The sequence below is a fragment of the Podarcis melisellensis genome (assembly GCF_964234715.1).
Source record: "Podarcis melisellensis genome assembly, chromosome: 13".
Lineage (NCBI taxonomy): Eukaryota > Metazoa > Chordata > Lepidosauria > Squamata > Lacertidae > Podarcis > Podarcis melisellensis.
The window spans coordinates 54,116,172-54,137,507 of NC_138545.1; the positions used below are offsets into that span (position 1 = coordinate 54,116,172).

A 21,336-nucleotide genomic window follows, 5' to 3' on the forward strand; every position below is an offset into this window, starting at 1 on the left:
AAACAGTTAAAGTCAGAAAATTTAAAACAATGCAAATATAATACAAAATACCTAAAATGCTCATTCAATAACATAATAAGTACAAATGAATAAAACCCAAACACCAAAAAGAATAGATCACATTAGTGCATGTTTCTCTGTGGAGAGCATTCCACACCTGGTGGGCCACCACTGGAAAGGTTCTTGTGTGGCACATGGACAAGGGCCTCTGATGAAGACTGCAGGGGCCAGACTCAGTCGTCTGGAGGGCACACGGTGAGGTAAGGCTGGATTAAAATACGAAGTGGAGAAGACAGGATCCTACTAAAAGCACAAGAAAAGGCAGGAAGTCTCCAGGGTTAGAATTGTTTTCTGTCCTTGGTTTCAAAGTAAATGTCAGGTGGGTGGAGCATTTCACCAGGGGCAGAAAGTCATTCCTGGCACTCAATGGAGCTTCAGTTACCAATGCAACTAACCTTGGTTGAAAATGAGGAGAATGTTGCATAGCAATTCCCACCCCCCACTCCTTAAGTATGTAGTTAATTACCCACCTAAGGTTGAAATGTGCTAATTGATTCTATGACTCATTTTAAAAAATGTGCCCGAGGGTCAGGACTTGTCTTGTCCTGATGGAGCAGCGAAAGAAGCATCCACATTTTAATACGTTTTTGGCCAGTTTTCAAAATGAAAAAAGATTCCCAAGGCAACTACTGTAAAAATGTCCATGTTAAAACAATAATGGCCCTATCAGATCTAGAATCGAGTGCGTTTGCCAATTAACCCAGAACGTGATTCAGTTGGTATGAATCTATGCAATATCCTGATTTCAGAGCAGCAAAGCTACTCCCGAAAACAATATAATTTTTTCCTTCCCTTCTTTCAACAGTGCAGATCAAGCCCTAGATAGATTTGCTATGAAAATTCTTTGATGATAAAGTTTCTGCTTTAATGCAACCATCCCAGAAAAGGTATTTTAATTTATCTTCTCATATACTTCTGTTGGGACGCAGGTGGCGCTGTGGGTTAAAGCCTCAGCGCCTAGGACTTGCCGATCGAAAGGTCGGCGGTTCGAATCCCTGCGGCGGGGTGCACTCCCGCTGCTCGGTCCCAGCGCCTGCCAACCTAGCAGTTCGAAAGCACCTCCGGGTGCAAGTAGATAAATAGGGACCGCTTACTGGCGGGAAGGTAAACGGCGTTTCCGTGTGCGGCTCTGGCTCACCAGAGCAGCGATGTCACGCTGGCCACGTGACCCGGAAGTGTCTCCGGACAGCGCTGGCCCCTGGCCTCTTAAGTGAGATGGGCGCACAACCCCAGAGTCTGTCAAGACTGGCCCGTACGGGCAGGGGTACCTTTACCTTTACCTTATACTTCTGTTTAGGCAAGGACCATACTTCCCTCCCTTCACCACAGTCGGAGGGCGGTTCCCTGCATTTGCCCCGTCTTTCACCATCCATTTCACCATCCTTCATAGCTGTCAACCGTCCCTTATTTGTTGGGAAAGTTCCTTATCCCAGCACTGTGTCCCACTGCTGTCCCTTATTGATAATGTCCCTTAAATTTCCTGGGTTTCAAAGGAAGCAGCTCCTCTCCCTCCCTCCCTGCCGGCCAGGGAGGAGAGAGGCTCCAACTGTGTTGCTTGGCTGCGTTGCTCACCCAATAAGGAGTCTAAGAACGACTGGGGGGTGGAGCTTGCATGCCTTGTGCCGATCAAATCGGCCACGTTGCCTGGGGACTCGCCTTTGCTCAGTGCTTCCCAGCGGAGAGGTGACGGTGGTTTTCCTTGCTGCATCCCCTTTGCCAGGTTGCGGCGCTGTGGGAACCACGAAGCTTGAAGCTTCATTTGGCTGCTGGCTGGGCTTTCTGCCTTTGGCTTGGAGGGGCTCAGAAGTTGAACATACCTGTGCTTGGAAAATCCCTTATTTTGGCTGCTGATCCCTTGTTTTCGAGGCTGCTGGCCCCTTATTTTCAAATCTGTAAGTTGACAGCTATGCCATCCTTCCCTTCTTGAGGGTGTGTATCTTTTGCTGGGCTCATATGAGGGGGAATCTGCATTATAAATGGTGTGGTTAACCATGTTTTGGCCCTAGTCCACATTGAGGGTTAGGCTGCCCTCCAAGGGCCCTGTGTGCAAAGTGTGCATATGCACACACACACACACACACACACACTTGCCACACACACAACTTGAATACAGACAGGCTTCTGCATTTTGTTTTCCCAACATAGCAACTTTGGGCTTAGGAAGAACCTCCCCACCCCCGGTCCAGATCTGCCACAGGGTGGGAAAACAGTACAATGAAGGTGCCTGCTTGATCTCAATGGGTAGTTCCAAAGTGCAGGTGCTGCCACGCTAAGCATAGAATCATAGACTCACAGAGCAGGAAGGGACCCCAAGGGTCATCTAGTTCAACCCCCTGCAATCCAGGCATCTCAGCTAAGCACTGCTTTTCAGCCATTTTAGTTCTGCAGAGTTGTTCACTATACTAAAGTCAGATTTACAGGTGGCTGAAATTGCCTTCGTAGCAACAGATATTGATTACCAGATCCTGTTGATCATACCAAACAATAAATGTAGCATGAGAACCCCAGTTTGCATGTAAGAAACACAGTAACATATTCATAGAAGTGGTTACAATGCAAACATGACTTGACGTTATATGACTGGAATATTCATTCAATTTAGGATTAAATTAGTGGGCCTTGTAACACCAGAATGGGAAGAGGAATTAGGGCACAACAATTGGCTAAAAAGAATAGAAGCAATCAGCCTGGCAGCTTGGGTTGGTAACCCTAGTTACCCATCCATTCCCTTTACCAGAAAGCATTGAGTATTGTAGAACTTGTTTGGAGAGGGAGGGTCTTGCTAGCCATTGAGAGGACAATGTTTGGTAGAAAGCCAGGCCAGGCAGTACATCTGTTTGTCTCTCACTGCATAAAAGCTTTCCCAGTGAGCTGCTGCGCTTTTCTCTGGAGACCTACACAGCTGCTGCTGAAGTGGAAAAAGAACAACACATCCCCTCTGAGGCTTTAATAAATATTTAGCCTTGAGAGATCCTTTCCCATTCTGCTCCAGGTCAGCAAATAAATGCAGCATTATTAGGGCGGTTGGGTGTGCTTGCAAACATTGCTTTGAAAGGCACAGATGAGCAGTGCCGTGGGATCGAAAGAAACAAGATGTTTCCATTGGCCCCTTTGAGAGGATGTGCAATATAAACTGTTCTCACAGCCTTTCTCTTCTGCAAACAAGCATCCATGAAAAGCAGAAGCCCACAGAAGAGCATTTGCAGAAGGTGCTTCATGGCAGTAATTGCAGCCGTGGAGGCTGGTCAGGGTGGAAGGTGTCAAATGGTGTCTTCAGTGTACGACACCCCACCCCCCACTTGCAATATAATCATTTTTGAAAGGCTTGGGGAGAAATTCAGTTTTATGGCAGATGCAACTTCCTGTCCATTGGCATATCGGCAATGCCTTGTGCTGTACAGCTCTTCCAACTGTGTCGGGAATTGGGATTGTACTGGAGCATCCTTCCCCTTTTTGCCATTTGCATATTAAGTCATTACTAATATCTATGAGACATTAGTAATGACTTAATTTAATTGCCATCTGTGTAAGCAGGCCTGTGCAGAGCTTGTCTGAGGCCTGAGGCTTGAAACTTGTTAGAATAAAGTTATATACTGTACTCAGAGAAGAAAGCAGCCTGTCACTGGTGGGAACTGGATTTAAGTGATTACTAAGTGCACCTAGGGACACGGGTGGCTCTGTGGGTTAAACCACAGAGCCTAGGGTTTGCTGATCAGAAGGTCGGCAGTTCGAATCCCTACTACAGGGTGAGCTCCCGTTGCTCGGTTCCTGCTCCTGCCAACCTAGCAGTTCAAAAGTACATCAAAGTCAAGTAGATAAATAGGTACCACTCCGGCGGGAAGGTAAACAGCATTTCCGTGCGCTGCTCTGGTTGGCCAGAATTGGCTTAGTCATGCTGGCCACATGACCCAGAAGCTGCATGCTGGCTCCCTCAGCCAATAAAGCGAGATGAGTGCTGCAACCCCAGAGTCGGCCACGACTGGACCTAATGGTCAGGGGTCCCTTTACCTTTAACTTTAAGTGCACCTAATGAATCTGGATGCAATGAATTGTGTCTAGGCCACTAATGGAATTTCCCCCATTTGCTCAAAATAATTTAGAAGAAAGGCATTTCCGTGCGCTCTGCCAGTCGTCACGGGGTTTCGTGCACCAGAAGCAGTTTAGTCATGACCCGGAAAAGCTGAATAATGGGGAGGAATGGGGAGGAAGGATGGGATGCAAATGCTAACAAATCATAATAGTAACTGCTATCACCTTCCAAAGCAGTTTGAAGGACTGCACTGCCTACTGTTGCACGGGGGTGTGAGCAGACTGTGCCTTAAAAAACACGGCCAACTAAAGGAAGAGCTTCTTCATGTGTTGTGTTTGCTTTAATTTATCTACTATGACCGTTTCCCCTTTCAGCTATGCACAATTCTTAAGCGGCCTTCTCTCTGGATCTGTAAAAATGAACACAGTATCTCTCTTCCTGCATTACGTTATCCTACACAGAATTCTGAATTTTGATGCTGGGGGGGGGGGAGGGTGAGTTTATTCTGCTTGCAGTTGTCCTTGCTCCTAGCTGTATTAGCACGGGTCCTGATTTCATGCTAATACAAGCTCTGCAGAGGCAGGTTGAGGACTGTGCAACCAGTGCAGCCCGTACCGGGTGCCATGTTTCAGAGGGCGCCACAACAATGCTGTCAAATGGAGTGGGGGAGCCGGGGGTGTGCCAAATTTTAGCACAGGACACTGCAAAATGTGGGGGCCATACCTTTCTCTCACCAGTGGGGGCCATAATCCTTAGAGGAACAGGTGGTAAATAAATGTAATAAATTCATTTGCTTGCTTGCCTGACCTGCTCCACCCCTCATCAGCTGTCACACCATCTGTATTGTTTTGGCCTTGGGCACCACTTCCTCTTCCCCGAATGTAAGGAAAGCTCACCTGTGGCCTCCCGGATGTTGCTGAACCCCAACTCCCCTTAGCCCCAGCCAGCATGGCCAGCAGTCCGGGACACAAACAAGCTGTAGGAAGGCATCCTCCAGGTCTTCAGTCTGGCTTGGTGATCTACAGCAGACACCCTATTGTATCCTACTGGATGGGAGTAGATTGGAGGAATTCTGGGTAGGTTGTGGCATCTGTTCCCCAACTGGTGGCCAGAAGGCAGAATCTCTCTAAAGTGAGAGCACTTCCTGAAGATGGAAGACCAGACCAGCTTCTTCTTGCCCACCTCAGGACTCCTGCCACAAGGTAAATAAAACGGAAACGATATCAGTTCCCGAGAACTGTGGGATAATTGCTGTTGCGTCAACAAGACGAAAGCAAAAGACCTCCCTGAGTGGTCTTGCCAACTTCTAATCACATGCAGCTAAGCAGGCACAAGTAGCCTAAACCAAGCTCTTGCCTGGGTAGGTAGCCTGGATGTGCGTTCTAACAGAACAGTGTAATCCATGATGCTATGGGAACACCCATTTTTTAAAAGCCCTTTTTTCTCAGTTTGTCGGCTTTTTCTGAAGGTGTACCAGGCCATGCAGCCAGTTTATACATCAGGAATATAGTAAGTACTAAGCAGCACTTCAATCCCTTATCTGCTCCTGGCTAATCTAAAGTTCTTAATGGAGCTCATGTGCGATAACAACCCATCACGGAACTATTTCAAAGTGAAAGCTGTGGGTTATTTGTTTGTATGCCTTTCTCTCCCCCCCTTTTAAAATACTTTTTATTTTCTTGTTATAAAATTGTACACACAAATAATAAGACATGTAAAGGTAAAGGTAAAGGTACCCCTGCCCGTACGGGCCAGTCTTGACAGACTCTGGGGTAACAAAAATGGGTCATTAGGTGGGTAAAATACTAAACATATTATTTTACAATAATGAGGTGATTACAGTAAACCAATAAAACAAGTTCTTCCATCAACTTGGAAAACACAAAGCAAAACAAGTCAGTGAATGAGTAGTGCCTGCTTATCTACGTCATATTGCAATATACTGACAGGATTGAGCCAGCAAGAAATCACAGTGAGCAAGCTGGAGCTTTTATTAGCAAAAATAGGATCTGCACAGGAGTGTCTGGCCTAATGAGCATCACAACTCATCTTGGAAGGTCTTGCACACATGAAGCAGTTGCTGAGACTGAAAGTCCCCTCCTCTCCACACCCCCCCCCAGCAATCTGAGACTGCACCTGCGGGAAGGTAACGTCTCCTTGGCCCTCTTCATGCCTCTCCTGGTTCTGGGGGAGCTTGCCGCAACAGGAGGGAGAGACGCCTGTGCCTCTTCACCAGCCGGACTCATCTCTGCTTCTTGGCCTCCCTCTTCTCCTGCTTCAACTTCTGCCTCTGGGTCTGAACTGCTCTCTGCCCCAGACTCCACCTGCTCACTAAGTCCTGTTTCCTCTTCAGCTTCCGACACCTCCCAGTCTGCTCCCTCTTCTCCCTCTGACCTCTCATTGTCGTCCCACCACCAACCCCCGGAGCCTTCTTCCCCAGGAGGTTCCCTTAGGGGTTCCCCAGATGGGGTCTCCCAACACTCCTCTGCATCCAACCAGCCTGTGACATATACTCTGTACATATTACTCATCTCTGTTGTTTCATTAGTATATTTAATAAAATCATACCATAGTGTAAAAATTATCTTGCTTTTTCTCTCCCCTTGCTACCTTCAATTTTTGTGACAGCTTTTTCATTATGGCTGTTTGCCAGATGACATTATACTAGTGTTCAATATTCATTAATTGCAAGGTTTTCCAGGTTCTGGATGTTATTGTTTTAGCTGCTGCTAATAAATGTGTTATTGATTCCTTACTTCTTAATTGGTCCATATCTGAAGTATATAAATTAGGCTGGGGTTATTGGGATTGTCTGAGCTGTAATCCGAGATATCTCTTTAAGTTTTCCTTCCAAAATAGTTGTATATGTGGACACACATTTGGTATGTACCTATCATTAGACATCCTTTCCAACATAACAGAGAGCTATTGGGCTTTATACAAGATAGGCACCTCGGGGCTAAATACCAGCCAGGCGCAGTTGATAGGGAACGTTCCCTAGTGATGGCTGAGAGATATTTACATGGTGCTTTTGTCCAAAAATTGTTTCATTTATCCTCTTCAAAGTTTGTATCCCAATATAATTCCCACCAGCTTTTTAGATTTTGTTGGGGGCAAAATGGGTTCTCAATAAGGGTGTTGTGTTTTACATATATGAATGAAATTAATCTCTTAGTCATTATACTATCTCTTATTACTATCATTTCATTTTTTTTAATTGATTTTAATTCGTTTTGCTACATCACACATTAAAACAAACAAAAGAAACATACATAACACATACACACAAAAAAGAAATACATAAAAAAGAGAAATAATAATAACGAAAACAAAAGAAAAAACATCTCCTAACATAAGATACCAACAAATTAACTTACATTTACTAAATAACACACAACACTGATTGACTTCCCTTCATCTCGGTTTCAGAATATATTATATGATTTTTTATCTGCAGTTTCTTTTCCTCAAAAAACTCTTTACATCACAAGTGTTACGTCACACCTACTGTGATTTTTAAATTTTTAACTTCTGTTTCCATGTATGTCATAAATTTATTCCATTCTTTGTTAAACTTTATATCTTTTTGATTTCTTATTTTCTGTGTCATTTTTGCCAATTCTAAATAATCAAATAGTTTGGATTGCCACTCGTTTATAGTCGGGATTTTTGATGTCTTCCAATTCTGCGCTATTAGAGTTCTTACTATCATTTCATATTCTGTTCGTTTCCTTGTAGCCTCATTTTTAATTTTAGTAAATGTAAGAAATGATCTCAACTGATATCCTAACACCCATGAAAATTGATTATTTTCTAAATGGACTTGCATCTCTGCTGCTGTAAGAGGTTTTCCTTCCCTATAATAATCTTTCAGATAACTCCAGGAATGGCAGCTGGTCTCACAGCTCAGAAGATGTTATGCTTTAAAATTTTAGCCAGTTTCTTTTTTTAATCTGGGCTTGCTGCACTCTGACTCCCCTGCATTCCATGCTGGAATGCCAAGAGCTGTAACTTACGGAGTTTACTTTTTAATTGTGTTTTTATCTTTCTCGCTCTTGGCTTTAAATTACTGCCCCGGAGCTGCCATGCACAAGCAGAAATGAATCGGCACCTGGGAGACAAGGTTGGCTTCTTGCTGCTTAAGTTTGGTGACAGACAAAAGCAGGAAGGATTTTAGATGGGAAGTTGAAATCACTCGCTTCATCCACAGGGCTCACAAAAGGGGCAGTTGTGCCTCTCTTGCATTGAACAAGTCTAGCTAGCCAGAACATCAGGGTGGGTCGTTGAACTCCTGTACCCTCCTCTCCACCTGGATTTTCTACCTCCATGATGGCACTTACCCATGGTCAAGCCCATAGCCCCCCCCCCCAAAGCCCCAGGACGTTCCCCACAGTAGAAATCTACACTGGACTTTTTTGGGAAAGGAAAGGAAACACCATTTGGGAATGACCTTGCAAGCCTAGAGAGTCCTGTTGCTATAAACCAGGGGTAGGCAACCTAAGGCCCGTGGATCGGATGCGGCCCAATTGCCTTCTCAATCCGGCCCATAGACACTCTGGGAATCAGCGTGTTTTTACATGAGTAGAATGTGTGCTTTTATTTAAAATGCATCTCTGGGTTATTTGTGGGGCATAGGAATTCTTTCATTTTTTCCCCTTCAAAATATTGTCCAGCCCCCCACATGGTCTGAGGGACGGTGGACTGGCCCACGGCTGAAAAAGGTTGCTGACCCCTTCTATAAACCCACCTCTGCCAGATTGCTATCTGGGTTCTCCTGCTAATTTTGAATCTGGTTTTGCCACAGCTGATGAGGTGTTTAATTGGTGTATTGATCTGGACCTTGGTGGTGAGGTCTTTGCTGACAGTGGACAGTACCAGCTCCCGCAGGACAGAATTACTGTACACTGATTGTAGGAAAAGACGCCCCAAGGCCAGCATGGACTACTGGAATCATGTGTAAGGCCACCTGGGATAGTACCTGGATAGATTCATTTCACACCCTGGATCTGTCCACCTCTGGCCCTGGGCTAATGGGGGTGGATGAGCTTGATTGGCGTGATTGTTGCAGGGCTGTCCACCCACATGCACCTGCCAGTGTTATGGCCTGCCAGACTTTGATGCCTTGAAAGAACAACATCTCTGGGAGATGGACATCTCTTTTTTCCAACATAGAGAGCAGCTGCCAGCAAGATGATAGGACACCACTTCCACGCTCCCATGCTGATGTGGTAGCTACTATTGAGGCCCCTAATCTTAAGGGCGCTAACTCAAAACCTCATGCTTCTGCCCAGGGCTCAAGGTCTAAGGAGATCCTACGTAACTGGCCAGTTCTGCATTCCCATGGACTGGAGGCTGAACTGTTAGTGGACATTCGGGACATTTTAGGGCCATCTATGAAACTAGACAATGACCTCTGCTGCAACTGGGTGGACATGCACGAGCAGAGGGGCAGCACTGAACTGGTTTTCCATGACTTAGTGTTGCAGAACAACTTCTGGTATCTGATACATTTGTCTGCAAATAGAGAGCTCCTTGTTGAGTTAACACAGGCCTGTAATGCAGAATGCAGACACATAATGGAAGTTGGGCTGCAAGGAGAGGAAATGCGAGGCAGAGCGGTAGAGGCAGGGAGAGAGCCAGGTTGAGATCCCAGCGTTTGTCACCTCCCCCAGTAACATCCAGATCTTCTCCAAGAAGCTCCCAGGTGGCAGGCAGTTCTTGGCTCTTCTTACAAGAGCCCCATGAGTCTTTGAACACGGACAAGAGACATGTAAGGAACTGTCTCTGTTGAAATGAAGTGGGAATTACGGATCCAATTTCCTTATTGGATCAGTTATTCCCCCAAGAACAAACCCAGGTTGGTCTGGGTGTATATAACTGCAAGTAAACATTTTTAATCTAATGACCAGAATGACTGTAAATATTTTATAATCTAGATTTAACAAAGAGATTGGTTGGTATAACTCAACATTGGTGGGATCCTTGGGAAGAACCACGATTCTTGAATGCTTTGAAGTTGCGGGAAGTGGGTTATGGGCTGAAATAGTGTTGTGTTGCATTCCACCCCAGTCTCTGAGCAGTGAGGGGCTGCAGCAGGCACTTACCCAGGGTTTGTGTTTCCTCTGCAATGAGGTTATTTGCACATATATACAACCTGAGCCTACGATGGAGGAGTTCACAGCATTAATGCCTCAGGATGGTATTGCTTCTCCCAGAGCCACAGCCTTGGATTGCAACAGAAATCAGGCATCGCTCTGTCTCCCAGCTGCCCAGCCTGCAGCTTCTAGCTTGCACACTCCACTCAAGTTTTTTTGTCTTTCAAACTACCAGACACGGGAGGGAAGGGGCCCCACTCATTTGTCCTCTGGCACAGAGCCACTTCCTTCGTTACCTTAACAACCCAGGCTTAGGCCGTTACCTCATCAGGAAGGTCGTCTGGCTATTCCTGGAATTGAATCTGTGTGGGATGCAGGAATTGGAAGGAGGCTGGGGCTTACAGCCCCCCCAACACATTGTATAGCCTGGCCATTTGTGGAAGTGTGTGTTCTTTAAATGTTTCAAAACCATCACAATGGGGTATAAATAATAAAATTATTATTATTATTTCTTAGGGCCACATGATTTTCCCACCTTCAAGTTTTCAATTACTTCCTTTATCTTCTCCTCTGATACCTCATTTTCCATACATTTACTGTCCTCTTCCTTTAGCATAGGTATTGCTTTAGTATCTAGTAATTTATTCTAGAGGGGAAGTGGGGAGGAGTACAGAGAAGAAAAACTTATTAAATTCTACAGATACTGATTTTGTGTTATAAACCCTTTCTTCTGTTTTCATTTTTATACCTGTAATTACAGCTTTGTTTCTCCTTTTTTGCAACCAGCGGCTAATAGTTTGGATCCCTTACCCCAATATTCTTAATACTTTTGTTTTTAATTTAGAATTTGTACTATTGTTTTATCAATTTCTATTGCTTCTAGTTCTTTTCACATAATATGTTGTTGTTGTTTAGTCGTTTAGTCGTGTCCGACTCTTCGTGACCCCCTGGACCAGAGCACGCCAGGCACTTCTGTCTTCCACTGCCTCCCGCAGTTTGGTCAAACTCATGCTGGTAGCTTCGAGAACACTGTCCAACCATCTCGTCCTCTGTCGTCCCCTTCTCCTTGTGCCCTCCATCTTTCCCAACATCAGGGTCTTTTCCAGGGAGTCTTCTCTTCCGGTCAGGTGGCCAAAGTATTGAAGCCTCAGCTTCACAATCTGTCCTTCCAGTGAGCACTCAGGGCTGATTTCCTTAAGAATGGATAGGTTTGATCTTCTTACAGTTCATGGGACTCACAAGAGTCTCCTCCAGCACCATAATTCAAAAGCATCCATTCTTCAGCGATGAGCCTTCTTTATGGTCCAGCTCTCACTTCCATACATCACTACTGGGAAAACCATATCTTTAACTATACGGACCTTCATTGACAAGGTGATGTCTCTGCTTTTTAAGATGTTGTCTAGGTTTGTCATTGCTTTTCTCCCAAGAAGCAGGCATCTTTTAATTTCGTGGCTGCAGTGATCATGGAGCCCAAGAAAGTAAAATCTCTCACTGCTTCCATTTCTTCCCCTTCTATTTGCCAGGAGGTGATGGGACCAGTGCACATGATCTTAGTTTTTTTGAGGTTGAGCTTCAGACCATATTTTGCGCTCTCCTCTTTCACCCTTATTCAGTGGCGTAGCGTGGGGGGTGCAAGGGGGGCCGGCCGCACCGGGTGCAACATCTGGGGGTTAGGGTTGGGGGCGCAAATCCACGGGTTAGGGGGCGCAAATCCACGGGTTAGGGGGTGCAAATTACTTGCCTTGCCCCGGGTGCTGACAACCCACGCTACGCCACTGCCCTCATTAAAAGGTTATTTAATTCCTCCTCACTTTCTGCCATCAAGGTTGTGTCAGGTGGTTGATATTTCTTCCAGCAATCTTAATTCCGGTTTGGGATTCATCCAGTCCAGCCTTTTGCATGATGAATTCTACATATAAGTTAAATAAACAGGCAGACAACATACAGCCTTGTCATACTCCTTTCCCAATTTTGAACCAACCAGTTGTTCCATATCCAGTTCTAACTGTAGCTTCTTGTCCCATATAGAGATTTCTCAGCAGACAGATGAGGTGATCAGATACTCCCATTTCTTTAAGAACTTGCCATAGTTTGCTGTGGTCGAAGCTACCAGCATGAGTTTGACCAAACTGTGGGAGGCAGTGGAAGACAGGAGTGTGTGACGCTGCAGCTAAAAAAGCCAATGCAATTCTGGGCTGCATCAATAGGAGTATAGCATCTAGATCAAGGGAAGTAATAGTGCCACTATTTTCTGCTCTGGTCAGACCTCACCTGGAGTACTGTGTCCAGTTCTGGGCACCACAGTTCAAGAAGGAAACTGACAAACTGGATCGTGTCCAGAGGAGGGCAACCAAAATGGTCAAAGGCCTGGAAACTATGCCTTATGAGAAACGGCTAAGGAAGCTGGGCATGTTTAGCCTGGAGAACAGGAGGTTAAGGGGTGATATGATAGCCATGTTCAAATATATAAAAGGATGTCACATAGAGGAGGGAGAAAGGTTGTTTTCTGCTGCTCCAGAGAAGCGGACATGGAGCAATGGATCCAAACTACAAGAAAGAAGATTCCACCTAACATTAGGAAGAACTTCCTGACAGTAAGAGCTGTTCGACAGTGGAATTTGCTGCCAAGGAGTGTAGTGGAGTCTCCTTCTTTGGAGGTCTTTAAGCAGAGGCTTGACAACCATATGTCAGGAGTGTTCTGATGGTGTTTCCTGCTTGGCAGGGGGTTGGCCCCGATGGCCCTTGTGGTCTCTTCCAACTCTATTATTCTATGACACAGAAAATGCTTTTCATAGTCAATGAAGCAGAAGTAGATGTTTTTCTGGAACTCTCTAGCTTTCTCCATAATCCAGCGCATGTTTGCAATTTGGTCTCTGGGTCCTCTGCCCCTTCGAAATCCAGCTCGCACTCCTGGGAGTCCACATACTGCTTAAGCCTGCCTTGTAGAATTCTAAGCATAACCTTGCTAGCGTGTGAAATGAGTGCAATTGTGCGGTAGTTGGAGCATTCTTTGGCACTGCCCTTCTTTGGGATTGGGATGTAGACTGATCTTCTCCAATCCTCTGGCCACTGCTGAGTTTTCCAAACTTGTTGGCATATTGAGTGTAGCGCCTTAACAGCATCATCTTTTAAAATTTTAAATAGTTCAGCTGGAATATCATCACTTCCACTGGCCTTGTTATTAGAAGTGCTTTCTAAGGCCCATTTGACTTCACTCTCCAGGATGTCTGGCTCAAGGTCAGCAACCACACTACCTGGGGTGTATGAGCCATCCATATCTTTCTGGTATAATTCCTCTGTATATTCTTGCCACCTCTTATTGATGTCTTCTGCTTCTGTTAGGTCCTTTCCACTTTTGTCCTTTATTATGATAATCTTTGTACGAAATGTTCCTTTCCAATTTTTTTGAACAGATTTTTTGGTTTTTCCCATTCTGTTGTTTTCCTCTATTTCTTTGCATTGCTCATTTAAGAAAGCCCTCTTGTCCCTCCTTGCTATTTTTTTGAAATCTGCATTCAATTTCCTGTATCTTTCACTATCTCCCTTGCATTTTGCTTGCCTTCTCTCCCCCGCTATTTGTAAGGCCTCGTTGGACAGCCACTTTGCTTTCTTGCATTTCCTTTTCATTGGGATGGTTTTCATTGCTGCCTCCTGTATAATGTTACAAGCTTCCATCCATGGTTCTTCAGGCACTCTGTCCACCAAATCTAAATCCTTAAACCTGTTCCTCACTTCCACTGTGTATTCATAAGGGATTTGATTTAGATTGTGCCTTACTGACCCAGTGGTTTTTCCTACTATCTTCAGTTTAAGCTTGAATTTTGCTATAAGAAGCTGATGATCTGAGCCACAGTCAGCTCCAGGTCTTGTTTTTGCTGACTGTATAGAGCTTCTCCATCTTTGGCTGCAGAGAATATAATCAATCTGATTTCGATGCTGCCCATCTGGTGATGTCCATGTGTAGAGTCATCTCTTGTGTTGTTGGAAAAGAGTGTTTGTGATGACCAGCTTGTTCTCTTGACAGAACTCTATTAGCCTTTGCCCTGCTTCGTTTTGAACTCCAAGGCCAAACTTGCCGGTTGTTCCTTTTATCTCTTGATTCCCTACTTTAGCATTCCAATCCCCTATAATGAGAAGAACATCCTTCATAATAGGTAGTTGTTTGTAAACTTGTTTTGAACTTGTTGCCCTGTGTCTTGGCTCCAGGGAAGAGACTTCCTGTTATAACTGTGTATTTTGTGCCTTGTAGATTTTATTCACTCTTGATTTTTCTTGCATACATAGACCTTTAAACACTGTCTTCATTGTTTCCCACAGCAATTCTGAAACTGTTCCTTCTGTATTATTTTTCTTTTTTAAAAAAATCTAATGATGTCAAGGACAGGACCAAAATACCAAATATGGGTCACAATTTCTGACAGAGTTAATAGGAAGTGTGCGCTCAGTGGAACATGGTCTGTTATTTTGATTTCATCAATATGAGCTGTCTGCACTTCCTTTAAAGGTCTATTTTAGATTGTGAGCTAAAAAAAGGGTGACAAATGTGTGGATTGTGGATTGTGTCCCCTGGATTACTCTCACTCCATACATCCCTTAGACCCCACTCCTACAATGTTCTCATCAATTTTAGTTGTTTCTTGCCCTCCCCCCCTTTTTAACTTCAGTGTTGTTTTACATTGCTTTTTCCATGCGGAATCGGAAAAACATGAGAAAAGCCTCTTGCATTCTAATTTTAATCTCCCCCAGTTATTGACTTGTAAGAAGAAAGGTTATTGAGGCACGACATAAAAAATCCCACTTCCCGTATGAGTAACTCAGCCTGCCCTCTCTCTGAGTCTCTCCCAAACCTCAGAAAAGCAGGCTGGTCACTTACAACTCCAGTCCTAAATGCCCAGTAGCCTGAATGCCAGGTGTCTCTGCCACATGGAGATCCTAAAGCCCAGTGGTTAACAATTGCTGTCAAATTAAGAAACTTTATTAGGGATAAAGGGGGGGGGGAGCTGGCAGAAGGCCAAAACAGATTGCTAAATAAATCTTATTATTATTATTACTACTACTACTACTATTACTACTATCATACAGGCAGTGACCACTTTAGGCGCAATCACTGATGCATGTGGCCTTTTGGACCTGGAAGAAGGCAGAATGGGGGCGGACCAGGGGTGGGGGGAATTCGACATGTGGGTTCCAGGAACAGAACCGTCAAGCAGAATGATTGCCGCCTGTAATTAAAAAACAATAAAATATTAATAGAAATAAAATTATATCTCTACCTCTATCTGTATTGATTTATCTAAGACCTATTAAAACATACAGATAATTCCAATGGAAAGGGCACAACACCAGTCTTTTCCTTAAAGGCAGTCAGATTCCCTTTGGAACAAGAAGGTCTTCACTTGCTGACAGAAGGACAACAAGGAGGCAGCCATTCTAGCTTCTCCAGGGAGGGAGTTCCAAAGTTTGGAGCAGCCACCAAGACGGCCCCAGAAATCCTAGCTGCACCAGTTCTGGTTTACTCATAAGCAGCAAGGATGGTCAACCATAGAATCATAGAAGAGTTGGAAGAGACCACCAGGGCCATCGAGTCCAACCCCCTGCCAAGCAGGAAACACCATCAGAGCACTCCTGACATATGGTTGTCAAGCCTCTGCTTAAAGACCTCCAAAGAAGGAGACTCCACCACACTCCTTGGCAGCAAATTCCACTGTCGAACAGCTCTTACTGTCAGGAAGTTCTTCCTAATGTTTAGGTGGAATCTTCTTTCTTGTAGTTTGGATCCATTGCTCCGTGTCCGCTTCTCTGGAGCAGCAGAAAACAACCTTTCTCCCTCTATGTGACATCCTTTTATATATTTGAACATGGCTATCATATCACCCCTTAACCTCCTCTTCTCCAGGCTAAACATGCCCAGCTCCCTTAGCCGTTCCTCATAAGGCATCGTTTCCAGGCCTTTGACCATTTTGGTTGCCCTCCTCTGGACACGTTCCAGTTTGTCAGTGTCCTTCTTGAACTGTGGTGCCCAGAACTGGACACAGTACTCCAGGTGAGGTCTGACCAGAGCAGAATACAGTGGCACTATTACTTCCCTTGATCTAGATGCTGGACAGAAAGTCCAGTTTGGAAGCCTGGTATGCTAAGAGGGAACCTGGATTCCTGGTGCTGCAAGAAGCAGATCAGCTTTTTTAAGTCTTAACGTGGGAGGAGTGACCCCCAGACTCTTTCTGACCATTAAGATTTTGAGTCGGTCACATATCTCATGTCTCAAGTATCCTCTTTGCATGTGAAAAGGACTTGCAGGGTATACCTGACAGACTGGCTTGGAGAAAAGGGGGGCAGCTCAGTGCTTTTCTTCACATGGTGGAGCTCTCCAGTCTGTTAAGGTCATCTTGAGTCCTGATTCTATCTTCTGCAGTATTAGCCACCCCTCCCAGTTTGGTGCCATCTGCAGATTTGATGCTTCTTTGGGTTCGCTCAGTCAAATCCGCCTACCACTGGCATTGCACAGCCCACATTTTACCAGCTTCTCCACAAGAATATCATGGGGGACTTTTTTGATAGCTTTATTGAATTCCAGCAATGTTATATCCACAGCATCCCCCTGATCCACTAAGCTTGTAACTCTCTCTATATTTTAAAAATAAATAAGATTACTCTGGCATGACTTGTTTTTGAGAAACCCAAGCTATCTCTTAGAAACCACAAAATCCTTTTCTGACTGCTCACAGACCAACTGTTTAATAGTCTGTTCCATGACTTTTTCTGGTATTGATACTAAGCTGTCCTCTCGCCGCCTCTAACATTTCTCCACCTCCAGTCTGCAGGAACCTCCCCTGCTCTCCAAGAACTCTCAAAGATTATAGATAGAAGTTCTGAGATTACAACTGTGAGGTTCTTAATACCCTTTGGGTGCAGCTCATCAGGGCCTGGAGGTTTGAATTCGTTTAAAGTAGCCTGGTGTTCCCTGACTACCTCTTTTCCTAGCTTGGGCTGCAGCTCCCTCCTTGCATTGTTTATTCTGTTACCACCAAGTTTGGCATTGCTTTCCTTTTGGGTGAAGACAAGAGGCAAAGTGGTTGTTATGTACTGAAGTTCTCACTCTGGGCCAGCAGGGGGATACTGTAGATAGTTATGCAAATGAAGGATCGAAAAGTGACATTCAGTGATTGGATAGTTTTAGAAAATGGCAACAGTTACATTGTTCTGGAGCTCTATATAAGCAGGCTGACTGAGCTCCTCAGCTTAGTTCTGTTCCAGCTTACAAATAAGGAGCTGCTTTGGAAGAATCGCTGTGTCGTCTGCTATGTCAACCCACAACTTAACAGTGGTGTTGAGCAGTTCTGCTTTCTCTCTGTTACCCAATAGCATTTCTCCATCTTTTCCATGCAAAGGACCTACCATTTGCTGTTCTTCCTCTTCCTTCAAACAGAAATGAATAAACTCTTATTATTATTGCAAGCCTGAACTCATTCTGAAAGTTAGCCTGCCTGCCTTTCTCCCTGAAAGTGTTGGCTACTCATGTAGATTCCTCCTTAGTGATTTCGCCTTTCTTCCATTTCTTATACTGTACGTGCCTTTATTAACTCTCATGCAGCCACACTGGTTTCCTTAGATGCCTCCCACTCTCCTTTCTTGTTGGAATTGTTTGGAATTGATCCTTCAATATTTCACCTCTAAGAAACTCCCATCCACCCTGAACTCCCTTCTCTTTGCATATTTCTGACCATGGATTTTCACCCAGCTGTTCCTTAAGCTTTTTGAAACCAGCTTTTTGAAATCAAGTCCAGAGTGTGCATCTGAATACACTCCATGTTCTCTTCTGTATCAGGAATCCCAAATGGAGAGAGCCACTTTCTCCCTAAGCAGCTATTTTTCTGTGTGAAAATGGCTCAGTTAAACAATATTATTCCTGCACCTACTTAATGAGTTGGTACAATCCCAGAGGGGCTGAGATTTTTTAAATGTATAAATCAGGTTTCAGCCATTTGGACTCCTGGAGTTCAAAATTATCTCTTCTGACGGCACTTTGAAATACAGCCTCTCACATAATTCTCCTTCTTTGTTCTTTAAGTAGTGTGGGGCCAGAGAATAAAAACAGTGTCTCTATTGGAGTGGAACCAGCCCAGCTGCTGAAGGAAGATATTATGGTAAGCATTAACTGGACTTCGTTGATGTTTAAATGCTCTGGGTGTATTTTTTCTACAGAAAAACACTGTCTCCATCTTCCTTGGAGGAAGAAAACCTACAAATATTTAGTATTTTAGCTAAATTTAGGCAGCTCAAAAGGTTATCCAGAGATGAGCCAAAGTAAAGAGTCATCAAGAAAACCATAGATAAAAAGTCACTTAGTACATTATACTGGGTATTATTGTGACTTTTTTTACAAAGTAAATTGGATCCTTTCTGTTCAATATGTCTAACAACAAGGCAGAGAAGTAAGACTAGAAGGCCCTATAGAACAGGGTTGGCTAAAATTCAACATTCTGTAGATTTTGCTTAGCTTTGAATCAGGTTCTTAGGTTGCAGGCTGCACTGGGCAGGAACGGGGGACCATTCAGTCATGTTCCGTCTGAAATGGTCGAGATCTAGAGACAAGACTATGGATAGATAGACATCTGCCCCACAGTACAGTATATGAATTTTTTTGCAGATATATCCTGCTACATACCTAAGCATTTTGTGCCTGCATGAATACTGGAAGTTGCCTTACCTGTGTTTTCCTCTATTTCAGCTGAAATGCTGCCATAAAAAATACGGATGTACCACCTGTGATATTTTCCGCCTGCAATTCCACACAGGGGCTGTTCAAGGATATAGTCTGGTGTTTGACAAAGAGGACTTGGAGAATGCAAACACAGGCAAGTATCCATCTACCTTTGAAGATGGCAGAGGAGGATTTAAGCACATCTATGCGCTTAAACAGTACTTCTGTCTTGTCAGGATTCAGTCTCAATCTGTTAGCTGCCAACCGCCTCCAGGCATTCACGCAAGACATTCACTGCCTTCACTGGTTCTGATTTAAAAGAGAGGTAGAGCTGGGTATCATCTGCATACTGATGAACACCCAGCCCAAACCCCCTGATGATCTCCCAGCAGCTTCATGTAGATGTTGAAAAGCCTGGGGGAGAGGACGGAACCCTGAGGCACCCCACAAGTGAGAGCCCAGGGGTCTGAACACTCATCCAGACAGAGTACTGTTTTGGGGGGACGGGGCGGGTAGGTGTGGAGGACTACCTGGTCCTGAATGGGGTAACTGCCCCTGAAGGACCAGGTGTGCAGCCCATTCCCAACAGAGCAAAAACAAAGAACCCCAACATTTAAAACGCCACAGATTAAAAACTATTTAAAAACATTTAAAAGCATTTCCAGCAGCAGCCATGTCCCAGTGGCCTCCCAGGAGCCTTTTAGCTGTTCCGGGTGGGGGTGGGGGGTGGGGGTGGTGGTGGGCCCTGCCAGGTAGAAAGGGGCCTTGCAGCAGCAGGGAGCAGGGAGCAGGTCCTCCTTCCAACACCCACATAAATAAATACGTTGTGCACATTAAAAAAAAAGTTTGGTAACAAGGCATTGATTTTTTAACTCCTTTGTCCTTTGGGCCAAAGCATCAATAATTTTTAAGTGTCTTCAGATGAAATAATCCTTCTATAAAATCTTGATTTCCATATGTGCCCGACTGTTCACTGGGAAATTAACTTTCTAAAACAAATTGTGGTACCTTTCACAGATGAACATTTCCCTGATTGTGGAAAAGCTGAACTGTTGTTTTCAGGATCCTCAGAAAAAATCCAAGGTGAGTACCCCTCAAAAATTTCCTGCCTTGCAGCTGAATCCTATAAGTTGTAACTCCAGACTAGGCTCACTTGAGTCCAAAGGACTCACTGAGGAAGGACTCATGGGACTTTAGTCAATGGCTGGGAACCAAAGTACGTTGTACATGTTTCAGCACTCCCTTCAGGAGGAATGGGGGCTGATAACCTTCAGTACATAGAACCATATATTTTTTTAGAGGTGGAAGGGACCTTGGGGATCATCTGATCCAACCCCGTACAATGCAGGAATATGCAGCTGTCCCGTGAGTGCAAGTCTGTGATTTGTGCCTTTGCATTTCAGCCTTCATGTGCAATATCCGAGTTTCATTTAGAAATATTTCTTCTGGGTTGATCGGCAGCCAGTAGCTGGCAGTAATCTGTGTGAAACTGATTTCAGTGCATCTCAGAATGGAGCTCTTACTTCATCCATTAGGAAACCATGTTAGAATTTTATTTGTTTTTAAACCTTCTATGTGAAGCCCACTTTACCTTGATGGTTTGAAAAAAGCTAAGCCCTCAGTATTTCCCCTGAAATGAAGCTGCATAAAAGGAACAATAAAAAGCAATTGTTTATTTGTGCTTCTGTTTGTGCTTCAGGAGGGTGAGTTTTGCTTTTTCTGGGGTACTCAAGGGTACACATTTCCCCCCAAAGGTTAAAAGTGTGGCACTTACTTGTAAGAACTTCATGGTGAGAACAGGCACCTTTTGTTCTAAGAAAAAGCACTGCTTAGAAGGCTTAGGACAAAGACCTGTGATACAAATTGGCATTCAAATGGAAATGCTACCTTATATGTATAGACATGGATTTAGACCAACCTTCAGAAGCCAACTCTGGGTCTTGCTGTCAGGGTTTCCTCTGTGCTAGAGACGTCAACAGGATTTTCTGGACACTGTACTTTGCAGTAGTAGGCCTTCCACAAATTGAGGTGGTGGGTGGCTGAGATCTCGTCACCATTGTGCTTTGGCTGCTCTAGAAGCAAAGTAAGAAAAGAAGCAGGATCAGGGCCTCCCTCCCGCTAAACTCTTGCTTGCATGTTGCATCACCACTGCGGTGAGCTTTGGACCTTATTACACAACCATGTTATCTGCAGTGATAAATTCCTTGGGCTGTGGTGGGGGGTGGGGAGGAAGCCCAGAACTTCCAGTTAACTTTATTGGGAAATGAAAACATCAGAAATACTGATAGTTAAAACCCTAGGCATGATTTTATGGGCTTACATTCATTAGTTATTTAATGCAGAGGGGAAAAATGCACCTTTCAGTTCTTCCCCACACCTGAACTGTCAGCTCAAAGAAAGCTAGAACTTCAGGAAGAAGCAATTGAACATTTTCACTTACCGGTATG

At 44.5% G+C, this 21,336-nt stretch overlaps 1 protein-coding gene across 3 annotated transcripts in view; it reads left to right on the forward strand.

The window, feature by feature from the left end:
- Positions 1-912: 912 nt before the first annotated feature.
- Positions 913-21,336, forward strand: part of TNS3 (tensin 3) — an 82,476-nt gene continuing 62,052 nt past the window's right edge. The window contains exons 1-4 of one of the 3 annotated variants that reach the window (XM_081885198.1): positions 913-947; positions 18,257-18,332; positions 18,917-19,043; positions 19,907-19,972. In XM_081885198.1, coding sequence (XP_081741324.1) covers positions 928-947; positions 18,257-18,332; positions 18,917-19,043; positions 19,907-19,972 — 289 coding nt within the window. In that variant the 5' untranslated portion in view covers positions 913-927. Of the gene's footprint in view, positions 948-5,555; positions 5,600-18,256; positions 18,333-18,916; positions 19,044-19,906; positions 19,973-21,336 lie in introns of those variants that run through there. The other 2 variants (XM_081885199.1, XM_081885197.1) reach the window with 2 other exon arrangements.